Source organism: Lepidothrix coronata, unplaced genomic scaffold, assembly GCF_001604755.1.
Source record: "Lepidothrix coronata isolate B3197 unplaced genomic scaffold, Lepidothrix_coronata-1.0 Scaffold20, whole genome shotgun sequence".
Lineage (NCBI taxonomy): Eukaryota > Metazoa > Chordata > Aves > Passeriformes > Pipridae > Lepidothrix > Lepidothrix coronata.
The window spans coordinates 3,302,986-3,329,128 of NW_016690200.1; the positions used below are offsets into that span (position 1 = coordinate 3,302,986).

The 26,143-nt window shown below is 42.8% G+C and overlaps 1 protein-coding gene across 3 annotated transcripts in view; it reads left to right on the plus strand.

Moving 5' to 3' along the window:
* The window catches only part of UPF2 (UPF2 regulator of nonsense transcripts homolog (yeast)), a 56,380-nt gene extending 40,168 nt beyond the window's left edge, over nt 1-16,212 (plus strand). For 2 of the 3 annotated variants that reach the window (XM_017807803.1, XM_017807804.1), the window contains exons 19-22: nt 379-546; nt 5,085-5,226; nt 8,913-9,033; nt 15,004-16,212. In XM_017807803.1, coding sequence (XP_017663292.1) covers nt 379-546; nt 5,085-5,226; nt 8,913-9,033; nt 15,004-15,013 — 441 coding nt within the window. In that variant the 3' untranslated portion in view covers nt 15,014-16,212. Of the gene's footprint in view, nt 1-378; nt 547-5,084; nt 5,227-8,912; nt 9,038-15,003 lie in introns of those variants that run through there. The other variant, XM_017807805.1, reaches the window with a different exon arrangement.
* The last annotated feature ends 9,931 nt before the right edge of the window (nt 16,213-26,143 follow it).

A 26,143-nucleotide genomic window follows, 5' to 3' on the forward strand; every position in this document is an offset into this window, starting at 1 on the left:
TTTAGACACATCTGGTAAATATTTAAGTACTGAGTATACCAAGCCATGTATAATGAATATATTAATAAGATGTACCAAAAAAATCTTGAATGTAGAATGTCCATTCTTAAGTGTCTCATCAGATCTCTAGATTTCTTTCCGTAAGAGACTGTTATCCAAAATTCCTTCGTAATTTGAAGTATTCTGTGCCTGTAACTTTTTTTTTCACAAGCAAGGAAAGCTAAAGGGAAATGTAATAAAGCCTGATAAATTTATTTATATGTTACTTGGTTCTCCTGGGAGGTTAAACCTTTTCTCAGTCATGACAACCTGAGTGTTGCCATCCCCACTGGCAGTGTCAGCATCTCAGCATTTACGGAATTTACTTTCCTTTGACAGCAACGGAGTGGGGAGTCTGTTAAAGTCCATCAGCTGGATGTTGCTATTCCTCTCCACCTCAAAAGTCAGCTCAAGAAGGGTCCCCCACTTGGAGGTGGGGAAGGAGAGTCAGAGTCTGGAGACACGATGCCATTTGTCATGTTAACACGGAAAGGCAACAAACAGCAGGTGAGAGTTTACATAAGGTATAGATACTTTAAATAAAGAAATATAATCCTTCACTTTTTTGAAAGTCACACTCTTTAACTTTTGAAGTCACAGGATGTTTTATTTCTTCATCCTTTTCTCAGAATGGGATACACACAGCTTAATTTTGATGGATAGAAAATACCATATGTAGTTGCTTGGAATTCTTGGTTGTTGGTAGAAATGATGTAGAAAAATTTGATGGTCAGATTATACCATTACTAACTACACTTGGTGATTACACCAGTGGGAGATTGTTATGTCTTACCTGTATTTTAAATATAGTTGTGGAAGATGAAGGTGCTGTGGTTGGTGGACTGCCAGTGAACACTGAAAGGAGTAGGAAAAGAAAAAAAAGGAATATTCCAGAATCTTCAAGATTCTACAGGTTTTTCTGAAAACAGCTTCAGGTTCAAATCAAGATATAAGGCATTTTCTAAATTCCATTTCCTAAGTAACTGCCACTTGGCTGAATTTGTTCAATTTGCAAAAAAAAAATAGTTATTGTCTCTGAAGACATTTTTAGGGGACTATTTCAGAATGCACTGAGTGAGTCTCTTGGAGGAACTTAATTGGAAATGGTGTTGATAAAACAAATAAACTCTTCATGCAGCCAGTCTGTGTGTTTGTCTTGGCCCTTTTCTCCAGTATATGTTTGAATTTTCCTAGCTCAGCAAATGCATCATATACAAATCAGTACCTCACATATTGCACATGCGTTTCTCGCCATGGTTTAGGTCTTTTAAAGAAACCTTTTCATTTTGGTTGTATAATTCAGTGATGGAAGTGAATGACTCTGAGTTTATATGGAAAGCAAAAGCAAGGCATTGTTTCATTCCAAGCATCTGGGCCTTTCAGGTGTTTAGATCAATGTCATTACTTGGCTTTTACTTTTGTTCCCCGAACTATGACAGTAGTTTGACAGTTGAGGTGTATAAACCTGAACCTGTCTTTCTCTTCCCTCATATGAAAGACACTTAAAAAAATCCATGTAGAAAGTGGTTGTTCTGTTTTCCTGGAACTTGAATGTTGTCTGCAAAGTTCTACAGAAGTTTTGAGTGGGGGATTTTTAACTGTTGTCATTGGTCTGAGAAGGGATTGAAGAGAACTCCTTTTGTAAAAAAATGGTGGTTAATATTTTCAGGTTAATTTACTAGGAGTATCTGTAGTTACAAAGAATTTTGGGATCTTCAGATTCCGTGTGAGGGGAAAGTATTGCTGGTATGTGGCTTAAAAAGAAAGCAGAACTTGTTCAGGATTTTTCCCTGCTCCTCCCCCAATATTTGGTTTTGGGAGTAGGTTCTTCCTGCCAAAAGTCGTCTCAACGTTTCTAGAAATGTAGAAAACAGTTGCTTTATAGACTCCTTCAGCTCCTGAGTTAATGAAAGGCTTCTTTGTCCATGCTTCTGTATTCAGAAAAAAATGTGTCTTAGTAGTCAGTTTTAATAGAAAAATAAGCAGGAAAGAAGAGGTGGAGTTGAAAAGAAAATAATTATTCTGTCTTATGGTACTTTATTTGAAACCTGCGTGAGCAGAATGAGTGCAGAGTTTTGAAGTGACGGATGCACAGGTCACTGGTAAGGTGTAGCTGTAAATCTTCAGCTTTTTAAAAACAATCAAAAGAAGTTTGCAGCAACCTGGGGGGCTGTGAATGACTTCCATCTGCAAAGTCACTGGAGTGACAAACATCACCTCCCTCCACAGCAGCCTAATTTCTGCTCTGTTAGCAGTGGGTTTGGTCTCTGTGTTCTTTCTTAGTGGTACTGCTGAAACGAGGAATCTTCACTGTTAGAAAGCACCTTCTGATGGAAATTGTTCATGCTGTGCTTCCTTCCAGAGGTTAATATTTGGTAGTTGAGGTCCAGTTGCCAAATACTCGGTTCACATGTCAGTGTCCAGCCAGATCTTAGTGCAGCACCGACAACTAGTTTCTTGAAGCAACACAAGAACAACTGAGTGGTATTTACCAGCTGCAAACAACCTGAATTAATGGTCATTGCAGGCTGATGGTGACAAGGACACCATATTTTATCCTCAAAATGTACAAAACTACTAGCAGTAGAACCTGAAACCTAACATGGTTATTTGAAATTAGATGATAGCATAGTGAATTATTCATAAGCCATGAGAGAGCAAGGGGAAGTACTGTTGTCATCATAAAGGATTAGAGCTGAGTGCTCTCTAATACCATTTGATTCTTTATGAAACCATCCAAAAAGTTTTATGCCAGGTAAATGTTTACTGAAGTGAGGTTTAGACTGTAAAAAGAAAGTCACCAAGTGTCAAGAACTTTGGTTAATACCAAAGACAAAAGATTTTCTTTTGTTTGAAAGATCTTTAGCAAGGCTCCATGAAAGAATGATCATATTCATGGAATGGTCAAGTGTGTCCCGTGAAGTTCTTTATCTCATTTATACCTTTATCTCCTGGTCTTTTTTTTAAATCTGTAATAATCTAGTCTTCTGAATAATCATTTTTGATCTCCCTTCAGTTTGCCATCTTCAGTGGAATCCTCTGTCCTGCCCCCACCTCACAGATTCTATAAGAGGTTTTTGATGCCCCTCTTCACTGTGTGCAAATGGGAAGCATTTCAGTTGCTCAGTAATCATCACATCCTGTAGTAATTGTCATCAGTGACTTGATTTCAGGTGGCAGCTGTTTGCCTTGAGATAGTGAGTCACTGATGTTTTGATAATTACCAGGCTGTTGTTTTTCTGTATCTGTTTCTCTCATTTACAGTTCAGTTTTATTTTTTCTGCTTTAAGCATCTTGTCTGAAAACACCAATCCCATTAAGCTGATAAATCCATGGAACAGTGAAAATATAAAGGACATATTAAAATGGATGAGGAGCTTAATGGTGAAGCCAAGGAATGATTTCTATCATGAAATGCTGCTAATGGATTAGTTATTTGTGTGGTTCATGTAAAGCTCATTTGCTGATATATGGGAACAGCCTGCTCAGCACTAAGTAACTAAAGCTTCCTTTGCTCTTGGAATTTCAACTTTCATTTTTATTCTTCCCCACACACCTTAATAACAAGCTTGTACTTATATTCAATATAATATGCTATTACTCATAAAAAATATTGAATCTGGTTTTTCTCTTCTAAATACATCATCTAGTTGGTAGGATTTAGGGAGTCACTGTACCCAGGTTTTTCTCAGGTCTTTGGAAGAGTTTGTCTTTGCTGTTTCAAACACAGTTTATTTTCAAATGCTGCATCTGAATACTTGGACTCTTCTCACACTCATCACTTGCCTTCTGGTAGTTGGGCACTGCTATCTGAGATACCTTGAGATTGCTTAGTAATTATTGCATTAAGTACTAACCACAGGCATTGAGGATTTTGGGTTTACTCTAAACCTTCTCAACAGAGGTTTTGGTGATGTATCTTTCCATCTGCAGCTTTTGACAGTGTAATGGAAAAGAACACTCAGGAATTTGCTTCTATTTCTGTGGAAATAGATCTCCCATGATGAGAACAAGCAGCAGGATTCAGAGCAGTTCATGAAATATTGAGTATTATTATCTTTAAATGCATTTCCCTTCTTAAAGCACAGAAATATTTATTTCTAATGGACATGCAGTTGAAGAAGGGAGTAAAATTATTATAAATATGTTCTCAGACTTCAGCATTAAGAGTTTTCTGAGAGTTTTTGTTTCAGTTGCAGATAAGATTAGTAATCACTTCTCTGTTTGGGAACAATTGTAAAAAAGAAATAAACTCTGTGGAAATAACAACTTGGATTTTCTGAGTTTGGGGGAAAACAAAACACCTTCCTTATACCTCTCTGAAAATCTCATCTGAATTTCTAGAGAGAGGGTCCTTCTGTAGGAGTGTCAGGGTTACCTGATGTACCTTAGGGCAAATCAGATAAGGTGTTGAATGTATAGTGTGGATGAGGAAGAAAAGATTAGATTTGACACCACAGCTGTCTCCAGACTAATAAGAAGCACTGAGGAGCCAGAATTATCCATAAAAAAAAAAAAGTACTGGCCAAGGAATGTCAGCGGATACCTAAAATGCTTGGAACATTTCATCACAAGGGATAGTAACAGGAATTCTGCTTGGGGAGCTTCATCTCTTGGGAGGGAAGAGACCTGGGGAGGGAGATGCATCTTTGTGAGCCAGCTAAGGTGCTTTCATCTCAAGACCAGTGTAATTCTCTCTTGGGCACATTGGCTGGTGTGAAGATAAGAAATAAAGCATGTGGCTGTGCCTTCCTGGGGAAAGGCAGTCAGCTTTGCTCCTGTGGATACTCTGTCCAATAGCTTTTGGCCTCAGCCTTTTTTGCTTGTTTTCTGTGTCTTTGGGAGGTCTGAATGTTCTCCATTTTCTCCTGCTGCTTTATTTGAAGTAGAGCTTCAAAGCAAACCAACAAACAACACACTTTGCAGGAGAAGCTGCTGTAGAAAGTATCACAGTAACTACAGTAACTGTAATCTCTCTGTAGTTTGGATGCTTTTGTGGTGTGTTTTTCCCTGATGTGTATTTAAAAGCTTGTTTTCATTTGCAGTTTAAGATCCTAAATGTACCCATGTCTTCCCAACTGGCGGCAAACCACTGGAACCAACAGCAGGCGGAACAGGAGGAGAGGATGAGGATGAAAAAGCTCACTTTGGATATCAATGAACGGCAGGAACAAGAGGACTACCAGGGTAAGAAAATCAGCAAGGATTTAATTTTCCTTTTCAGGGCAACTTTCATGGACCTGCAGAAAATGTCATGTATGATGATTAGCAGCTGAAGTTCTGAATATTGATCTGCAGTACTTGGGGAAACCTGTATTTTGGTTTCAGTCATTCCTTGTTTACTCCCTGGTCTTTGTACCTGAAGAAGTCTTTATAGCTCTTCCATGAAAGGGGGTCTTCAAGTGGGCCTCAGATTTCAGAATTTCCATTTATTTTTGGGAAAGGGCAAGAACTGAGATTGTTTCTTTAAAACTAAGATAACACAAAATTAATCTGATGTTTGCTGCAAGACAATTGAGTTGAGTACAAGATGAATGAATTCTGTGCAACTTAAACTCTATTTTTAAGCTATTAATTGGTATTTTAGGTAGTAATAGTATTTAGACCCTTCATTAGTCTTGCTGTAATTTGCAAATACTGAGGTGACCTTCACTTGAGAAATACAAACTGTCACCTCAGCTTCATATTGTAAAAATTCTGAGAGTCCTCAAATCTGGAGCATCAGAATATATTAACAAAATGAAAGTTTCATACAAATGACATGATCTAATTTGTTTTTTGAAGATATGCAAGTCAGGCATTTTGGAACTTGGACAGACTGGAGCAAACAGTTAATACAGCAGATCATGCAGTCCCTAAACCAGTGCATTTGATGTACTGGCTGGTTTGTTTTGGGTTGTTTTTATTTCAGATTCAACTTCCTTTGATCTACACAGATAGTAACCAAAGCCAGACCAGTAGAACTGGTGATATTCAGCTCTTATGTTCACACTTGCATTGAACATCTCCAAAATTCTTGCTCTGTTTTTTTTTTTTTTAATGAAGATGTTGCAGTCTGGTGGCAATCACAGTATAAGTAGTTAATTAGGAGGAAATCTCATTTAAGGTGTTTAGTGAAAGGTCGTTGTTCATCAAGAAATGGGAAATAACTAAATTAAAGCAGGTCTGATTGTACAAACACTATGGAATCCAGCACCACTTGCAGAACTTTGATAGTACCAGAACTAAACTTGTAATTGTAAAAGGGAGTATGTTCCAGAGTGTCTGCAGAGCTCTGAAATGGTAACACAATATATTCTTAGTGTTAAACATGGTAATTAGCTTAAAACTGCTTTTCTGAGACAAGCTGCTCCTATAAAGCCCACTTATAAAAATGGAAGAGAAAGAGTAGACTCCAGAATTATCCATTTAAGTGCTTTTCTCAGACTTTTTTGTGTGTTTTTTTGTCATTAGATACTTCTGATAGTTTTATTGGTCAAGGCATTTGGGTTTTATGCCCTGTTGTATGACTTTGTTGATATCTTTAAAATGAATCTCTTTGATCAGGGGTTTTATTGTGAGTAGTTGTGCTTCTTATTCAGAAAAGGAACTCACTGATTAATTTTTGTTGGACAAAAATCAGACAATGATACGAATTGATAACCAGTAATAGACAAATGTTTTTTAATCATTTTCTCATGGATTTTCTAGGTGTATAAAGCATAGGAGGAAAATCAATGTAGAAGAAAAAGGGGGTTTCCACAATTGACATCCCTTTTTAAAACAGCTGTTGGTTCATCTTATTAACCTGGGTAATATACAGAGTAAAACCAAACTAAAGAGGACCTTTTAATGAGGTTAAATTAAACAGACCAAATTACATTCCTTTTTGAATTACTTTTTATTTAGATTTTGAGCAGTTGATTGTTACTTTTGAAGAGTCAGCTTGTCTGTAACAAGTAGGTACTTATCCACTGAAAGAAAGAGTTGGGTTTAAATTTCTGTTTCAAGCTTTGAAGTTACCAGAGGAGGAAGAAATCTCCATTTCTGGCAGAATGCCTGGGGGTTGTCCCAATGTTTGTACATAACACTTGTGTTTTTTCATCTGCACAGGGCAGCTAAGAGATGGAGATTCACCAGTGCACTTCAAAGTAGTATCAGATAATGATGTGATGCTTCAGCAAAGTTTATTGTATTACAGACATTATTTTAATTTAAAGAAATAATGGGAACTGGGTGGCTCTCTAGTTTAGACTGGTACTTTTCTGTGTAGGTTATTTTTTACTTCAGTAAAACCAAAGAGGTTCAGTGATGTGCCTTCAGCCTGGATGACACACTGTGCTTCCCTACCATCTCTGCCTTCTGTTCCCTTCTCCAGGACTGACCTTCCCAGTTACTGACTCCTCACAAACCCTGATACTTCCTTTCCCCCAATACAGACATGCCTGTACTTGCTCATTCCCTGCTTCCAGCACCTGGCTGGCAGGGTACCCTCATCTGCTCGGATTTCCTTCCTGAGTCTCCTCGTTGCCCCCAGAGATCTCTCCTGGCACACAGGAGCGTTTGGAAGGAGCTGTTTCCTGATGTTTACAAACAGGGACCGTCAGTGTGTTCAGTGGCTTTCTTTGCCTTTGCCAGGTGTTGAATACAACACAGAGTATGAATACAAGAGCTGTTGGCTGTTCACACCAATACTGGGGTTTAAATCAGTCGCAGTTCCCCAGTTAATCCAAGATGGGGTGGTAATTTACTGAGAGCTTCCCCTGCATTCCATGAAGAGTGAGAGAACCTCCTTAGAGCCTCTTGTTTTGCCTTGTGCAATTCAGGGAGAGCAGTGGAAGTGTGTGTGTGGAGCAGATGATGGGTGTGTGTCTCCAATGAGATTACCAGAGATTAGAGAACCAGACAGAGCAGACTTTCAAACATAATCTGTTTAACAGCTTATTCCACTTTTCCCCTTCATTTATCCCATCTGTCTGTTTGCTGAGTAATGTAGATCCTTGCACAGGTGGACTGTCGGGAATACTTTCCATTAGGTGCACCAACATATGGGCAGGGGTTATGTGGTGGTTCCTGGGATGTGTTTGTAATTGTATTGGCCACTTGATAACCATTAACCGAGCCTGGTAAAGAGGCATTTTTTATCGTTAAAAATTGAAATGCAGTGTTAGAGATTAAGTTTTACTAAACCCCTAAATACAATACTTCTTTGGTTTAAATTGCCCAAAACTTGGCTGTCCAGGGTTAAACTGGATAGTGTGGCTGCTCTCTGCACACACCAGATTCTTCCTCCTGGTGATAAAGTGGAAAAACTCCATCCATGGGACAGCTGGTGCAATGTAGGTCAGCTGAGTCACCTTCTTCAGGTGCCTGCCTTCCCTAGGAAAGGATCCAATTATGCCAAGCTTAGACTTAAATACCTGACTTGAAATGCCTAATTTTAGGACGGGTTTCTTGCTGAGTCTTTAATTGGCAGCAGCGCTGTCCACTTGTTACTATTTCAGGGAGGTTCAGTGTGGAAGGCCCCTCATGCCGCTGTGAGTCTTTGTCCCTGATCATCGATGGAGAAAGTGTTGGCTGATGTGTTTAAAGAGAAAAGGTCACAGGCCCTTTCTTAAGCACCTGTGATTAAAACCATTCCTGGCGGTTCCTTCTGTAGGAACAGCTGGAAATGCAGGTTCATATTGCCGGGTAGTTTGGGTTTGTCAAAGCCGTCGATGCAATTTAGTAACTACTTTTAATTATCTCTTGTGGAATAACTTGAGGAGCGTTAACTCTATAACAAAGTGTAAGTAAGGTCTCTTTTACTAAATGTCAGTGAAATGTGCTTGTAAATTCCTCTGTAAAAAGATGCATAGAAAATGTACTTAACTTCCTTCTGCCTGCAATTCCAGAAATGCTGCAGTCTCTGGCACAGCGTCCGGCTCCAGCAAATACTAATCGGGAGCGGCGGCCTCGTTACCAGCATCCGAAGGGAGCACCTAATGCTGATCTAATCTTTAAAACCGGTGGGAGGTAGGACAATCTTCCTTTAAATGTGGTAATTCTGGTTCTAGGCAAGTAATTACCTTCATAATTGAAACAGATAATGATCTGTGTGGTCGAGTGGATTGGTTGTTGGTTTCCATTCTGAAGCATTCTGTTAAAAAACTGAGCAGTGTTTGCTGCTTCCAACACAGTGTCTGTGAATACTTCCTTGACAGAGGTTTGGATGTGTCTGCAAATACCTCCCTGACAGAGGTTTGGAAGCCAGAGGATTATTTTTCAGTTGTGAAATGATTGGTAGAATCTGAGCCTCTTTTTGTAGGGGAAAAGATGCAAGTCTGCTTTCTTGGTGAGAGGGGGGAGAGGGTATTTTTGAGTATCTCGAGAAATTCCCATTATGCTCTTTCTGTCTGGGGAATTTGACAGCTATTCCTCTGTATTTGATGCCCTGAATGGAAAGTAAATATAGTTAAAATGGGAGGGGGGGAGGAGAACTTTCAGTTTATGGTGTGCAAGAGCGTACCAAAACCAGCATTAACACAAAAAGAATCACTCCAGATTGCCTAATAGTTGTTCTGAGGCTTTAATGTATCTCAGAGTGGCTTTTCTCACTCGGAGTAAGCTTGCAAATAAACCATTAAATTAACCCTGCAGCACAAATTTGAATAGACGGAGTTTCAGGTGAAACACAGACTTGCTTTCATGTTTCTCCTTTCTTTGCAAGTTCATTTTGGAGGTGGATGGATGGGAGCAGCAACTGGGAAGGGACGGTTTACCTGCTAATAGTTCTGTCTTTGTAAACTTCAAATAGGTTAATGTATGTGTTGATGCTGTGTTACAGCAGCATTGCCAACTTCATGGTACACATTTATAGTCATTTTATAGTGTCCTGATGATCACTCACTCCTCTGAGACCCCATACAGATACTGTTTGTACAAAAAAAACCCACCACCTTTTTTTTTAAAGAGATTGCAATTTAAAAGAAATGCTTTTTAGAAGTGAACCAGATATAACTCAATAAAATGAGCAGTACTTTCCATTTAGTTTTTTCATACCACTGTGGCCTAATGCTGTCCTAGAAATACAGACTGTTCAGTTACACTGAATTGCCACAATACTTGCAGGTGTTTCATAAATAACTGTGCAATCTTCTCTTCTTTGTCATCTTTCCCAAAGGCCTTGAACCTGCATGAGGAGCACACAGCAGTTATTCTTTGACTACAGCAGCCAGACCAGTAGATGTGATATTCGTAGATTTCTTTTAAATGCAGTTCTTTAGAAAACTTTTTGTTTTCAGATGTTCTGGGGAAAATATAATTCAGGACTTCACTGTGAAGTAGGTCAGACATTGTCCAGTTTGAGTATTATTTGCCTGTTCAAATAGCTGTGCCACGTGCTTCCAATTCTGATGTAGTTTTATATTATGTAATCTGCTCTTTGTTCCTTTTAATCCATGAGCTCCTTAGAACAGAGAGCAGGAAGTTTGTTTCAGCAGGTGTATTTTATTTGTTGGGTTCTGCAGTGCTCTGCCTCAGCTGAGCCATCTCAGCCCGCAGTGAGGGAATGGTACTTTTCCTAACTCCAACTGAAAGGTATTTAAGCAGAGATTTATTTACTGGAGGCTGTGGGTCCACCAGTGGCTTCCCAGTGGCATAGATAGTCATCTCCATTTTAGGGTTTCTGATTTATAAGATATATTGAAGATTGTCTTCTGCCTTTGCCTGGTGCACTGCAGTCTCTGCCCACACCACCCTCATGTTTTGGTTAAGTTACCCTGTGGATTCTGAGGACACTGGAGTATCTTGCTGGCAGCAAATAGGAACTGAGCTGTTAATTTTAGTATCTGTTTGCAGCAGGTTTCACATCCCTACATGGCAGAACCAACTCGTGTAATACAGATGTTACCACTTACATAAGTGAGCTGTGTTGTGTTGCTGCTTCTTTGTATTTGAAGACAACTGGGATATTATTTTCTTGCAACAATAACTCAAACTTATAGGAAATAATAATTCGTTGCTTTCCTTAAGGAGTGCAACTTTTTATTTTAAATTTCCTGAGATTAGGGATAATCTGAGCAAGTAAATTTCCTGGTTGATTCCAGTGTACAGGCTGACTGGTTCCCATAGCCAAGGTAGGGACGAGGCCTTTCTTGCATTTCAGGGAGTTAAGAGTCGAGAAATCAATTGGTTGTTTTTACCTTTGCTTTTGTGTTGCTAAACACATCCTAAGCACCGTGTTTCAAACACCTTTTAGAAAGTTAAATCCAAATCTACCTATTGGAACAGTTGATTTCAGAAATTAAGGCAGCCTTGGGTTCTGTTTTGGTTTTGGCCTTGAAGGACTGGATCTCGCTAAGCAATTAGCTCTATATATTTAAAAAAAAAAAAAGCAGAGAAATCTTCTGCAGTGTTCACTTTATTTGTCATCTGTTAGTGCCTTTTTTCTATATTGAAGTGAATGCAGTGAGATTTACAGGCTTTGTCAGATTTCTTATTATTTAGTGTGTGCAAAAGGCTGGATCAAAAATTGGAGTGTATTGCTGTTTGTGCGGAATTGCCTCAGGTTTGGAGACCTGCTAATCGTGTAAGATAATTCACTGTGACTCCATTAAAAGCAGGGTTCCTTGCTTTGCTTCAGCAGCATGGGGAAGGCAATAATTTTCTCTCTTGCCTCCAGTTCTGTAGCATTTGTTGGGCTGTTAAACTGGTACCTTCAGGAAACACAAAATTTACTCAAGTAATTTTTTTTTGGTGATGGGTTATGAAAATACACTTTCACAGTTATGAACAGACTCTCACTTCAAAACAAGTGGATTTCCTTTGTTTGAAGAGGATTGAGATCCATTAAGTGGCTTGATTTTTAAAGTGAAATTAAAATAACCACATTATATTAAATGTATTTAAAAACATTGATTACCAAGAAAGAAAAAAATAATTACAGCGAGGAATTTGACTGTAGAGAAGCAGGCCTTACTAAGGAGTTTTAACTCATTAAATCTCTCCTTATTAAAAGCAGTAACTTTAAAATTCACTGTTGCTTTGAAAGTATAGTAAAGAGGGGCCTGCCTATGTCCAGAATCCCTCTGGAGATGCAGGTGTAAGCTGGAAACTAAATGATATTCAAGTTAAGTGGTGATTTTAGGTCTCCTGTTTGCTTCTGACTCTTACTTCTCTTTAACCCATTTAATAAAGAAAAATGAAGCATAACAGTAATAACAGGATGCTGGGATTTTATTAGCTAAATATTCCCATCATATAATATTGCATTAATGCTGAAAAATCAGAGTACAGGTAATAAGGAAAAATGGGAATTTAACATGATTTCCTACTTCAGCTACTGGACAAACACATCTCATACATCACCTGTCATGCAGTTGATGCACTGACCAATACTGTGTAATGAAACTTTGAATTCAGTTCTTACTGAGATGGGCCTTTTAAACACAGCTGAGAAATTCCAACCCTCTTTTTCAGCTGTTTTATGGGAGGAAAGTCCAGGGTGGGATATGGGAGCAGGGGCTTGGCTCCAAACCTGCATTTGCAGATATCAGTGTGAGTCTGAGCCAGACAGAAAAGGTGGAGAGAGACCTGGTCACAGCTGTAGTTTAGAGGGGAAGGAAGGCAAAATTGTGTTTATTAGCCATATTCATTCATAAAGAGTCTGTTTTTAAAAGAGTTCTTTCAATATAAGTAAGAACAACAACAAGCAAACAAAACTCCCTGCAGTTTTGTAGCCCTCTGGAAACCAAATACCAATCCCCAAAACACCTTCCAGCTCCCAGCCCACTCTGCACACCATGGCTTTGACTTGGCTTTGTCAGAGCATTTTATTTTTGATGAACAGATAAGAATATGAAATCACTTGCACAGATTAAGATTCTCTAACTTAGATGAGTCCAGCATTTGTGGGTTATTTGAATTTGTGATCTTCACAGTACAGAAATTTAGAACTGAGATTTGTTGGGAAATTCCATGGACACCTTGGCATTTTCTACTTCATGTTCCTGGTTTTGGTTAATGTGATTAGGGGAGAAAGAACAAAGAGCATCAAAGCTGAGATTAGTCACGAGAAGCAAAGCAGCGAGTGATGGGAGAGGAGGTGTTGGGAGAAGGAAGTTTGTGAAGGAATTTATGAAGAAATAAGGTACTACAGAAATGCAGAGAGCTTTGGGATTGGAGGACACAAGGGGATTAGGGAGAAGTGTGAAATCTTAACTTCAGAGGTCTCTCATGTTAAGAAAAAGATGACTCTTGTGATCTTGTGATGTCAGCAACGTGCAGAAAGGGCTTGATTATTGATGTTCTCCTGGGCACTTCTCAGTTTAAACTGTGATGTCTTGCTGACTGAGCTCTCCCAGGTTCACAGGGCAGTGAATCTGTGGTGTGATATTTGTGTCTGTTCTCACGGGTTCCATTTTCTGCTCCAGCCATGGTTTGGTCAGAGTGGTTCTGTGTGTTTCTCCACCACACAGAGTATGTGGGCAGTGTTAATGCTTAGTGGAGTGAGGAGCTGACTGTGTGATTTTTATACAAATTAATAACTCTGTCCGTAGCAGGAAGGGAAGTGGAGGGAGGAGAGATTGCAAAAAATTGAGTCCTTTTGTACATAGAGCTCAAGATGTTTTCAGTTACAGCTGTGTGCTAAGTCTGACCTTGCCAAAGAACAGCTTTGGATCAAGTTTACTGGTTCAGACAGAAGTGTGAAATACCTGGTTTGGGAAAAACCACTACCAAGATTTTTGGCAGCAGCCCCTTTCTGTAACCACTGAAACACTGACCTGCCACCAGCATGTCCTGGCAGCTGCTGGTTTGGGTGAGAGGCATTTGTACAAAATCAGACATGTGCAGCCACTCCCAGCCCTTCTCCTTCCCTCCCCATCAGCAGTAGAATTACTTTTTGATGGGAAATGGAGAGGTAAAAGCATGATCCTGCAATTCAGTGATGTTTGAAGTTTCTTCTCAGTTGTAGCATTCTGCAAGTGAGATCTCAGGTCTACTAAAATTACCAAAATTAATTAAGGGTCCTTTCTATTGAAACCACACAGCCAGCGTTCCTGATACCCAGTGTGCCACAAAGATTTGGAATGTGACATTATTTTAACACTAAAAGGTACTTAAAACCAAATATTAGAAGCAGTTCTGCAGTGAGTTCTAGTGAGGCACTGACTCAGGACTTCCTGGCAAAAATACACAGTGTGTTTAAATAAAGCACACAAATATTGGATATCAAAGCAAAGCAGCACATACAAATACAGGATTAGTGTGAAAGCTTCATCTGGTACAAGAAATGCAGGAGTTACTATGTCTAGTTAACATCCTTGCAACATTTTTCTTGCAAGACTTTCAGTAAAAAACAGGTTTAGGTGAAAGGACTGTTCAACAAGCACTGGAGGTTTATGCACTGGTGGAAAGAAACATGAACCGTTGTGTTTACATGGTAAAAGACCCGTGTGTGTCACCCTGGAGGTTTGTAAATGTTGAAGTTTTACTTGCTGTGTATTATTAATTTGTAGTCTAGAAATGAGCTGAAAACCAGCCCAGGTACAGTAACTGGCAGTTGTTAAGAGAAATAAATGTGATGTCTTGTGGGTAGAGATGAATGGGGGACAATGAAAGATTTTAATACAACTGCCGACTCTTAAAAGGTTCTAAATAATTATTTGCCTGTAAAAATCCCTCTGTAACATTCCTGCAGTACTTCCAGGTATTAAGAAGCTGCACAGAAATGTGAAAACTGTTTAAAATAGCTTTTTTTTAAACAAATTCACAGCTCAGCTTCGATAGTTTAGCAGCTCATCCAGGAGGGTAAGATACAGGTTATCCACCTCCTTTTGGGAGATGTGGCCTTTTGAAATGTTTGTGCAGAAAACAGAAAGATGCACCTCATGTTAGAGGGTAAAGGGATATCAGAGTGACTGGCAGGTGCTTTTGGTGGCCTCTGACTCGCAGGGTTTTGGTGCTCTCACACTGAACTGTTTCCTCTCTCCACTCTTCCCGCAGGAGACGTTGATCCAGCAGCCGGTGTCATTTCATTAGGTCCTGTATCTCTGGTGTTGTGGAGTCCTCCAGCGATTAAACGAGAGCAGTGGACACATCTCAGCATGTCAGTCTAGAGCGTTCAGAAACCTGGGACAGGCTGGGGCCGTGGGGCAGAAAGAGCAGCCTCCCCTCTCCCTCCCCACCCCCCCAAAAAAGCTTTTTGTTATGGGAACCGCGTTGAGGGTTAATCTTCTCCTGGGAGCAGAAGTCCGAGGATGAGGTGGTGAACTTGGCCAGCTCGGTGAAGGCAGAGATCGGCCTGAAGGTCAGACGGATGACACTGGAACGGGAAAGGCCTTTGGCAGCTCCGTGTGCGGGAAAACAAAGCTCCGAACTCGCCGCGAGTTCCGTTCTCTCCAAATGGAGCACTTGGTGTTGGAAGGATGTTCTTTGGGGGCTGCAAACCTACAGTAGGAACACGTAGAGCCAACAGCAGAATCCAAAAGGAAACCCTGACGAGTGGGATAACTTATCAAACAGTCCTCAGCGAGGATGGTTTGGGTTAAGGAAGAGCCTTTTGCTGCCAGATGAGCAAGAAAGGGGGTGGGGAGGGGTGAAAACTGCAGAGCCAAGGAGGTAAAATGTCTGTTGGGGTCTAAAATAGAAAGTGAAGTTGATGAACACGGGGTGTTGACTCGTACTGCTTGGAACAGCCTGACACCAGCCTAAGGACAGGGATATAGTTGAGCCCATTGTATGTATCATTGAAAACCAAAACGTGCCAGTCAGCATAACAGGAGGATGTCAAGGAGTGGATCCAAATACCTTGTTGATCTTCATGGGTTGATAAGCCTCTGTGTCTATTGAAACCAACAAAAAAAGTTAAAAAAAAAAAAAAGAGATTTAAGTCTGGAAACAAGTAGAATTTTTATTTTTTTCTAAGTAGAAATGAGGTTTCTTGGTCTGTTTCTGACAATCTGTTATTTATTAGCATAGGGTTTTGTTTGCTTTCAGGTAGAGGTAGTTCATGGAGTTAAGGAGCTCATCTGTATGTTACTACTAATTCTTTTTTCTAGCTCTTTTGAAATCCTTTTTACCACTGGTTTTGGTTTCTGCATGTAGGAAGAGACTTGTAAAGTTGTAACATTTCATACAGAAATGCCGCCCGATCTTCACCAGCTTCAGAAATCTGACCTTTGCCAATGCTGCAATAAAGTGTTGTAATTTAGAGTTGTGTCTGTCTCGTGACATTGACTTTGTTCTTTGGGAATGATGTTTGGAAGGGTTTGTGGTCTGTCCTGGGCTCTGGTTTGGACGGGAATTCCAGGTCTTTGATTCAAGTGTTGTGATGGTTTTCATATCATTTTTTTTTCACATGAAATCCATGGGTATGTTTATTAATCACATTTGTAACTCTGAGCTCCTCCAGGAATGTCTCCTACACCAGTGTGACCATATCCACTGGTCAAATCCAATTTCCACTTTCCTGCTGAACAATGCCTACGAATCCCTAATAGCAAATTAAGCATCTAATTGTGGTTCAAACTAAAGTCAACTTCCTTTTCTCAACATGCTGCTTAGTTTCAAAAGCATTTAATTTATCCAGATTGAAGAACTGCATAAAAATTAAACATTAGCTCTGTTCTTTTTGTGCCGATCCAATGCCTTGGATGGAATTGGGATCAATGGAAATACCTTTATAAAATTATTCGCTAAAAATAGTTTGTGGTCAGCTGGGGATTTCCCTGACTTCAGACTGAAATCAAAAAACAATTCAGTGAAACCTTTTGAAGTTCAATTTTAAAATTAATTATTCTCACGTTGTGCTGAATAAAACCTCGAAGGCTGCTGTGAGTGAAACAGTCAGGGTTGAACACACGAGGACAGACCTTTTAGCAGGGCCTGTCGCAACAGGACAAAGGCTGATGGTCTAAACTAAAAGAGGGTTGATTTATATTAAATATAAGGAAGAGCAGTTTCACCTCTTGATCCACGTGCAGGTTGTTGCTGCAGGGATTGCGTGGCTCCCTCTCGTGTCATTAGAATCCTTTGTCTTCCTTTAAGGAGCGTTTAATTAAAACGATGGGGTTTGCAGCCTGGGATTAATACAGGAATAGAGGAATAACCTATACTTTGGTCAGTGTCTGTTGTCTATGGATGTTGCTGCAGGATGTTTATTTTAATTAATGAAATCACCTTTAATGTCATTGCTTCTCTTTCCCTCCAGTGCAGTGACCCACAGGTGCACCAGGGCACTGGGGAAATCATCCCAAGTTCCGCCTGTGGCGCCGTCTGATGGGGCAGAGGATGTTCCTTGGGGAGCAGTTCTCCCGGGATGGTGGTGGAAGGTGCTCTTGCCAAGAGCATTTCTGCAGCAGAGTTCCTGAGCCTGCATGGAAGGAGTTAAGTCTGGGAAAACATATGTAGGTGAAGGAGAAATTATGTCCTTGATTGCGTAAAAGATCCCAGTTATCGTTCTGTGGAAAGAATTTGGACTCGAGTCAGGCCCTGGAGTTGTGTCTTCACTGACATGAGGCTCCTCGAGCTGCCTTGCTGACAGACACAAAGTATTCAACAGTTTTTGTGCCTCAGTTTTCCATGGAAATTTCTCTTCCCACACCTCACAAGCCCCTAAAGCTCCAGGCAGGGACTGGGGGAATTAAGTCCTTCCCATTGTAGGAGACAAGTTCTTGACCATCTGAGGAACCTGAACCATGTGTAAGTCCATGGGAACCTGACAAGATGGCCCTGAGGGCATCCCAGAGGCTGGAGCAACTCTCCTGTGAGGAAAGCCTTGAGAGCTGGATTGGTTCCACCTGGAGAAGAGAAGGCTTCAAGGAGACCTTGGAGCAGCCTTTCAATACTTAGAAGGGGCTTAAAGAGAGAGACTCCTTAGCAGGGTCTGTAGTGACAGGACAAGGGGCAATGGTTTGGAAGAGAGTAGGTTTAGGTTGGATGTAGGGAAGAAATTATTTCCTGTGAGGGTGGTGAGACACTGGCACAGGTTGCCCAGAGAAGCTGTGGCTGCCCCATCCCTGGAAGTGTTCAAGACCAGGTTGGATGGGGCTTGGAGCAACCTGGTCTGGGGAAAGGTGTCCCTGCCCATGGCAGGGGATGGAATGAGATGATCTTTAAGGTCCCTTCTAACCCAAACCATTCTATGATTTATGGCACATCATTTGAAAGCCTGTTGGAGCTGAGGTGCTGTGTTAGCCCTTGCTCTGGGATGGAGCCAAGGTGGCTGGGAAGCTCTGAAACTGGAAATTGGTCCAGGAATGTCAGTACTCACAGGCAACACCTTGAACCCCAGCTGCTATCAGATGTCTCTCTACCTGCAGTGATGTAACGGGACAAAAAATGGAAAGGTAAGTCTTTTTTCTTTCTTTTCATGAATTGCTGAGTTTCCAGACTTGCTATAATTTCAACTTCCCAGGCCTTCAGTGAAAGAATTTTGTTGTGCTGCTGTTTCTGTTGTGCATAAAAATACTACATACAAGCACATCAATGCCACAGCACACATATAATGCAGATTTATGTATATTGAGGCTTAGAAAACCACCTCTGTATGAGGACTCTGCCTGATTTCCTTACATTCTCAGCATTTTCCATTTGCCTGTTCCGGCAGGGCAGTCATTGTGTCCTTGGCCCTGGAGCTGCGAGGAGCTGCCGTGTCCAGCTCCGGCACTTTGCTGACACAGCTGTCTCTGCTTTACATGGAATGTGTTTGACTGAAGTAAATGCGGTGCTTGGGAAGTGCTGACTTGGGAAGCAGCCCTGGATGGGCTCTGTGGGCCAGCAGCACGACTTTCCCAGCCCGGACAGCTCATCCACATCGGCACCGGGGCCAAGGGCAAGCAATGAACAATCCGTGCGTGTTTGACCCAAAAAACCTCTGGCACAGCTGGGAAGGGCAGCTTGGTGGGACCACAGCGGGGTGGGAGGTGTGAATGGAGGTCAGTAGATGAAAAAGTGAGTAAACAAACTCACTAATTACTATTATCCCCAAAAAGTGGTGCTGTAGTATTAGGACCACACGTCCTCGCCAGGAGAGTGAATGTTTTCCTAATAAATCCATCAATAACGTTGCCATGAGCCTGCTGTTGCCCCCTGGTAAATACATCAATCTTTTCTTTATTTATTTTTTCTCCCTCTTTGAGCTTCATCACTAATTTGTTCCACACTGAGGTTTTCCTCAGCTGCTCTGCCCTGCTGAAGATGCTCCTCTGAGATGACACTTTGCTCTCTCTTTGCAGAACTCCACTATAAATAGGTTTCTTTCCAACCACTCCTAAGGAGATCCCAGTGTACTGCAAGTAGGAAACTATTTGAACAAGAATCAAACAAATGAGCAAATGTCAAAATATTTACTTGCATTGTTTGAACTATAAACTTTTCTTTTATTATTGTCGGGTTATGATTGTGCCATTGAAACACTTGGTGTTTATGATCCTTGTTAGAAGAACAGTGTGCTGTAAAAAAGCCTCTCTCCCTCCTTCCTTCCTTCCTTCCCTCCATTACCTGGATCCAAGCCATCAGGCAAATAAAAAAAAATGGTTGAGACACTTAAAAAGAAGGCAGACATTTAGATATTGCTGATGTTTATTTGTTCTTTGACATTTACCTGCAGGACAAAAAGTTTCTGTTGTGTGAGGGATAAAGGGGAGCGACGTTTCCTGCTGGGAACAAGTCAGACTTGAAAGCCCAGGAGCTTGAAAACTTTGTTTTATTTCACCTTTAAGTGTTTTGGGGCTGTTTTTTGCAATATTTTGGTTCTACCTTAGGGTTGCCTTGGTAAGGACACCCCTGTCACAGTCTCTTAATGTGTTTCACAGCCCTAATGCTCACAAGAGGGACCTGGAAGTGATCCCAGATGCTGGTGATGCTCCTCTCATTCCAGGTACCTCCCAGCTCTGGAGAAAGGCAGGAGGTGCCATATTTTGGTTGCAGTAGGTACCTGCCTGCACACTCTGCTCCATCCCTTTGGTGTCAGTCACTGAAGTACCCAAGGAGGCTGCTCAGGACTCTGTTTTCCCACCTGCTGGTCCTACCTCCTGGGACTTACAGCCACTAATGTCCCTTCTCTGGTTAATTTGGTTGAATCAAACCACATATCCTCATTTTGGAGATAGACATGAATTTACTTCTTTAAGGTCCCTTCCAACCCAAGCCTTTCTACTATTCTGAACCCTTGGCTTTCCCCTTGGGCAGCTCCTGGTTGAAAACAGCACTGCCATGGAAGAGCAGTGACTGGCTGACTGTGACCACCTCTGCTGAGCCCTCCTTGCTGTGCCAGTATCCCATTTTTTAAATTATATATGGGGTATATATTATAAATATACACACACACCCCCCTCTGGTAGATCTGTTCACGGTGAGCAAAAGATCAGAAGTTCTCTCCTGGGAAGCAAGACTTGAACAAGTCAGGAAGGCTTTCATAACCCACCTGGAGGGAGGTTTGGTCTCCACTGTGCTAATCCAGTAAGTGGTTATTAAATTGCTACAGTTTGCTGGAAGTTGCATCCCTGGAGCGATGGAAATGAATATAAAAAGGTAGAGAGAGGGATCTGAGAGGCAGCTTTGGCTTCTATTATCTCTGCTCTGAGAAGCTTTTCATGTGGAGGTGTGGACTGCGGTTTCCTCCTCGGGCTCAGGGCAGGAAGGGCCCTTTCCTGGGAGGAAGGCACAGCTTCAGTCCACTTCTCTCCGGGAATTCAGCCCAGCTGTTCCAGGCAGACACCGGTTCCTCCTCCCTCCTGTGGCAGACTTTTTTCTCCAGTGTACAGTTGCATACAGCAGCAGGACTTACACAGTCTAACCCTCCTACTGTAATGCCCAAGAGGTGTAATTGGGGTTTATTATTCAGGCAGGTCCCAAATCCCACGCCTGCGAAACCAGGAGTTTATTCCTGGCTGTGAGGCTTTACCTGACGTAAAACCAGAGCAGCTTTGGGGTTCAGAGGAAGCCTCAGTGCTGCCTGCAGGGTGACACTGCAGAGGAAAGTCTCTGCTCTTGGCACAGAGCCATGGGGTTTATTATGGGATGCACCAGGAATGGCTGTGCTGGGCACACAGTGCCCATTTCCTGGGCTGGAGTGCACTGGAAATCTCATGCCATAAACAAAAATTAAACCTAATCAGGCAAACAAAAATCCATTTAGGAGGCAGGAAATGTTCCACGGTAATGAAGTTTTGTGTCGTGAAGCCTGAAGACCCTGTTGATCCTCTACCCTTGCGCAGGGTTTGATATTGGAAATAGAAATGTGCTGACAACTGTTTCCTAATAGATGTTTAAATATGAAGAAATGACCTCCCTCCTGCCACGACAGCTTGTAGGAATTACTGTTTTCCTTCTGGTGTCATTCCACCCTCTGAGCATCAGTACAAGGGGTGGCTTATCTTCGTTAATCAGAGTATGAACAACTCATGGCACATGTGAGTCTGAGCTTCCAGGCTGATGAATTTTATCCTGGGCTGACAAGATAGTTTAATGCTACCAAAGTGGTAGGTGTGGTGGTGGGAGAGGAAGGGTGATTCAGGATTAATGCATCAGCCTGGAAACCCGAAGGTCAAGCTCATCTCTGGTCTTTTTCCTTGGTTTAACATCATTGCCCTTGTTTCCCAGCTGGAAAATGCAGCCCTTGCCCTTCCTCGTGGGAATGGATAAGCAAGCAGGGAACAGATTAAAAAATTACACAATTTTCTGATGCTGGCAGTACCAGAAGCTGGGAGAGCTGAGAGCTTCCTTTGAAATGCTGGGAAAAAACACATCATGAAGGTTTGATGGTGAAGTTTGACCTCCCCAGCCCGGTGAGGAAATGAGCAATCCCGTTAGAACAGAGATCTCCGAGGCTGAATCAGACAGGGGAGTGACTTGCACGGGAAGCCTCTGTCAAATGAGAGGGGGATGCTGTGATGGAGCAGGAGTGTGGCTGTGCCCAGCAGGGGCTGGGGGCTCCAAGGCTCCCTGCAGCTCTGTGTGGCTCCCTGGGTTCGGGGAGGAGGCTCAGGCCCTGTCTCACAGCTGCACTGAGCTGCTGAGTCGCTCCTGGGATGAACAAGCCGTGGCTCAAGGACCTGCCCTGGGTCCCTGTGGCACTTTGGCAGGGAGCGTGGGGACACTGGGAGGTGGGAGTGGTTCTGTGCATCACCTCACCAAGAGAAATGTGATGCTCAGTAACCACTAAGCTGCTCTTCCCCCCAGGTCTGGCTGCTCTCTGGGCAAAGCATCCCTTGCTCGCCCCAGCCCTGTGTCCTTAGTCTGTGAGTCAGAGGCTTTTCCAGTAACTCCTGTAATCTTCTGTTTGTAAACCGGGAAAGGGAGCGGAAGGATGTCCTGGCTCCTCTGCTACAGCAGCACTCTGGGAAGGGAGAGGCACTTTCAATGTGATGAAAGGCACTGGTTGGCCACACTTCCCAACCCCACCTGCTCCAGGTGCCTCAGAGCTCCACATGGGGCTGATAGTGAACAAAACAGGAGAATTCCACGATAGATAAGGCAAGACAACCCTTTCCTCCTGCCCAGTGCAGTGTTCCACTGCTCAGGTGACTGCTGTGGCACATGGCAGGGGCTGAGCTGGTGAGAAGGGTGAGTTTGAGAGGGCAGACAAGGTGACACCACTGCAGGATCAGTGGGGACACTGCCCTAGGTCAGCAATGCCAGTGGAAGGACTAAAGCCAAAGTCTATGACAGACTCTGGGCAGCAGCTCAACAGCATCCTTGGATGGCTGTAGCACAGGCTTTGGGAACTGGAGCTGCTCCCTGACTCAATGGTCAAGCACAGGATTTAATGTATTTATTTTATATTCAAATGGTCAGCATACTTTTTATTTTTCAATGATGGGGGGGAAAACTCTCAAACCCAAACCAGTTGGTCTTTGTTTGCCCCTGAGGTGAGGACACTGCAGCAGCTGCATCTCTTTATGAGGCAGAGACACCCATCTGAGGAGAAAATAATGGTCCTGGGTAGGAATTGCCTCAGCAGCTTTGGGAACCACTCAGAATTAGTTTGTGGTTCCTGGGGCTCTGTGAAACAGTCATTAAAACTCAGGGGCAGGTGCAAAGACCCATGAACAAAAGAGAAATTGAAGCTGAGTTGCTCCTTCAAGCTTGCCAGCTGGTTTATCTACCGATCCTTGTGCCTGTTCAGGTTAATCCTGAAGGTACTGAAGCCTCTCCTGGTTTTCTTTTTTTGGCCAGTTGCAAGTAGCAGCAGGTAATTATGGCCCAGTGGAAAAATCCTATTAACAAAAATAATCTTTCCTCGCAGTTCCCCTGAGGTAAGAACACATCTGACCATTTGGTGATGTAGTCAGGGATGCACCGACGGCTTTTCAGGGAAGGCATTTCCTCATCTGGGAGGAGTCACCTCAAATGGGAAGAGAAACCCGGTTCTGAGGGGAAGAAAAAAGACCAAACAAAAACAAAACAAAAAAAAAAGGGTGTGTTCCCTGGGAAGGGCTCCATCCAGTCTACAGACCCTCCTTACCTCAGAGGAAAAGATATTTATGGTTTGGGAGTCAATGCTGGGATGGACTCGTCTGCCTTTGCCTCTCCATGGTGCAGGGATTATCTGAAAGCAAGAGCCAGTGCAGGTGGAGGGGAGATGAACCGGATGACAGAGTCCCTTGGGAGGCAATCCCAAACGGCAAAGGAGTCCAGGAAGGCTGGATGTGTTTTAAGAATGAATTTTAAAGGTGCAGGAACAGCCAAGGAAGTACACCAGCCTGCCTGAACAGGGAACTTTGCCTGGAAAACTCAGGTCAAAAAGGAGAATGTATGACCCGCAGAAGAAAGGGAGGTAAGTCAGGAGGACTACAAGGATGTGGTGAGGTTATGTGGAGCTAAAGCTTAACTACAACTTAATCTGGCTACTCCATAAAAGCAAAAAAAAAGTTTCTATAAATACATCAGCAACAACAGGAGGGCTGAAGAGAATCTCCATCCTTTACTGGATGCAGAAGGAAACCAAGTGACAAAGGATGAGGGAAAAGCTGAGGTACTTAATGACCTTTTAACCTCAGTCTATAATAGCAAGACCAGCTGTTCTCTGGGTATCAGCCTCCTGAGCTGGAAGAGAGGGATGGGGAGCAGAATGAAGCCCCCATAATCCAAGGGGAAATGGTCAGTGAGCTGCTATAGCACTTATACACACACAGGTCCAGGGGACTGATGGGATCCACCCAAGGTTGCTGTGGGAGCTGGAGCCACTTTCCATCATTTACCAGCAATCTTGGCTCAGCAGGGAGGTCTCAACTGGCAATTGTGACAGTCATCTACAGGAAGGGCCAGAAGGAGGATCCATGGAACTACAGGCCTGTCAGCCTGACCTCGGTGAAGGGAAGATCAAGGAGAAGATCATCCTAAGTGCCATCATACAGCACGTGCAGGACAAGCAGGGGATCAGGCCCAGCCAGCCTGGGTTTGGGACAGGCAGGTCCTGCCTGACCAAGCTGATCTCCTGCTATCACAAGGTGACCCGCTTGGTGGATGAGGGAAAGGCTGGGGATGTGTCTTTCTGGACTTCAGCAAAGCCTTTGATACTCTCTCCCATGGAATTCTCTGGCAGCCCATGGCTTAGAGAGGTGCACTCTTTGCTGGGTTAAGAATTGTCTGGATGGGGAGGGTGGTGACTGGTGCCACATCCACTTGGTGTCTGGTCTCTAGTCGTGTCCCCCAGGGATCAGTGTTAGGGTCAGCCCTGTTCAGTATCTTTACAGATGATCTGGGCAAGGGGATCAAGTGCACCCTCAGTGAGGTCACAGATCACACTAAGTTGGGCAGGAGTGCTGATGTGCTGGAGGGGAGGAAGGTGGATCTGGACAGGCTGGATCAATGGGATGCTCCTCTCCCTGGGCTGAGCAGTCACAGCCCTGCCTTCCTGCTCCAAGGCCCTGCCCTTGTAGCTCCACACCACAGGAGCACGTTTGAGCTGTGCTTCCCTGGGCTCCTGCTCTGGAATGGCAAGGACCACCCAGACAGCTGTAGAATGGTTGGGAGTTGTAGCTTGGTGGGCTCAGGCACACAACACTTTGAGCTTCTTCAGGAGGGCTGGAATGGGCTCTCTGCTGAGGCACAAACAGGACTGAAAACTTGCTGGGCTAAAACTACCACGTGCCTTCAGCCTCCTGCCTTCCCTGACCCAGTTGTGGATAACACTTTCTGAAGTTGTTTATTTTTACGGGAGGCCCCAAATTTAGTGTGTGTATCAAACACCAAAAGCTTCTTCCCAAAGCTGCAGCCACTTGAAAGGCTGCAGTCACTGGGCAGCTGAGTGAGGCTTTACCTTCAGCACAGGTGAGGCTCTGTAACCTGGTTTAAGTTTCATTACAGGTTGAGCCAAGTTAAATTCTCTCTCTCTGGCTCCAGGCTGGAGCTGGACACAATTACAAGAGGCCACCTGCCCTGACCTGGTTGAGACATGTACTTGAGCCCTGAGGCAGCCCTGGAAAGCTCAGAGACAGACTGCTACACCTGCTGATGCTTTTTGGATACCACCAACATCCAACCTCAGGGATAAAAAAGTGGTTCAAGCAAATGGGAAATAATTTTTTTTCCTAGAGCGATTTCTATTCTCTTATGATACCTGAAACTTGGACAAATGTTCAACACCTGTATACTTATAAAGAAATCCTTCTTCAAAGTCAGAAAGGCAGCAAACACAGATACACCTGCTGAGAAGGGAGGGATAAGAATATTCTCCAACAGGGAACTTTGACCTGTGCAACCAGAAAGACTTCAACATTCAGCAGGATCCAACTCTCGTATGGTAACAGCCTTGGAAACAAAGATGTGCTCCTCTTCTTTCACATATACAACATTCCTCTTGGAAAAGCCATTTTAATAATGCAGACATTGTGAGATAGGGGCTTTTTTCTAAGTCAAACACTGTTCAGGATGAACTTCATTCCTGCAAGGACCCTGGTCACAGCTCCAGCTGCCCAGCAGTGAGAATGCACATCTCTTGTTAGACACAATCCTTTTTTTTTGTTGTTGTCCCCTCCCCTCCCTGTTGTCCCAGGGTTGAGCTCTGGCTCACACACATCCACAGTTACAAAAAGAAAGGTTATTAAGGTTATTAAATCGGTATTAGTCATTAAGTCACCTCCCTCCTCCAAGAAGGATTCACTCTATGGAGTGACAAGAACCAAAACGCCACCTCCCA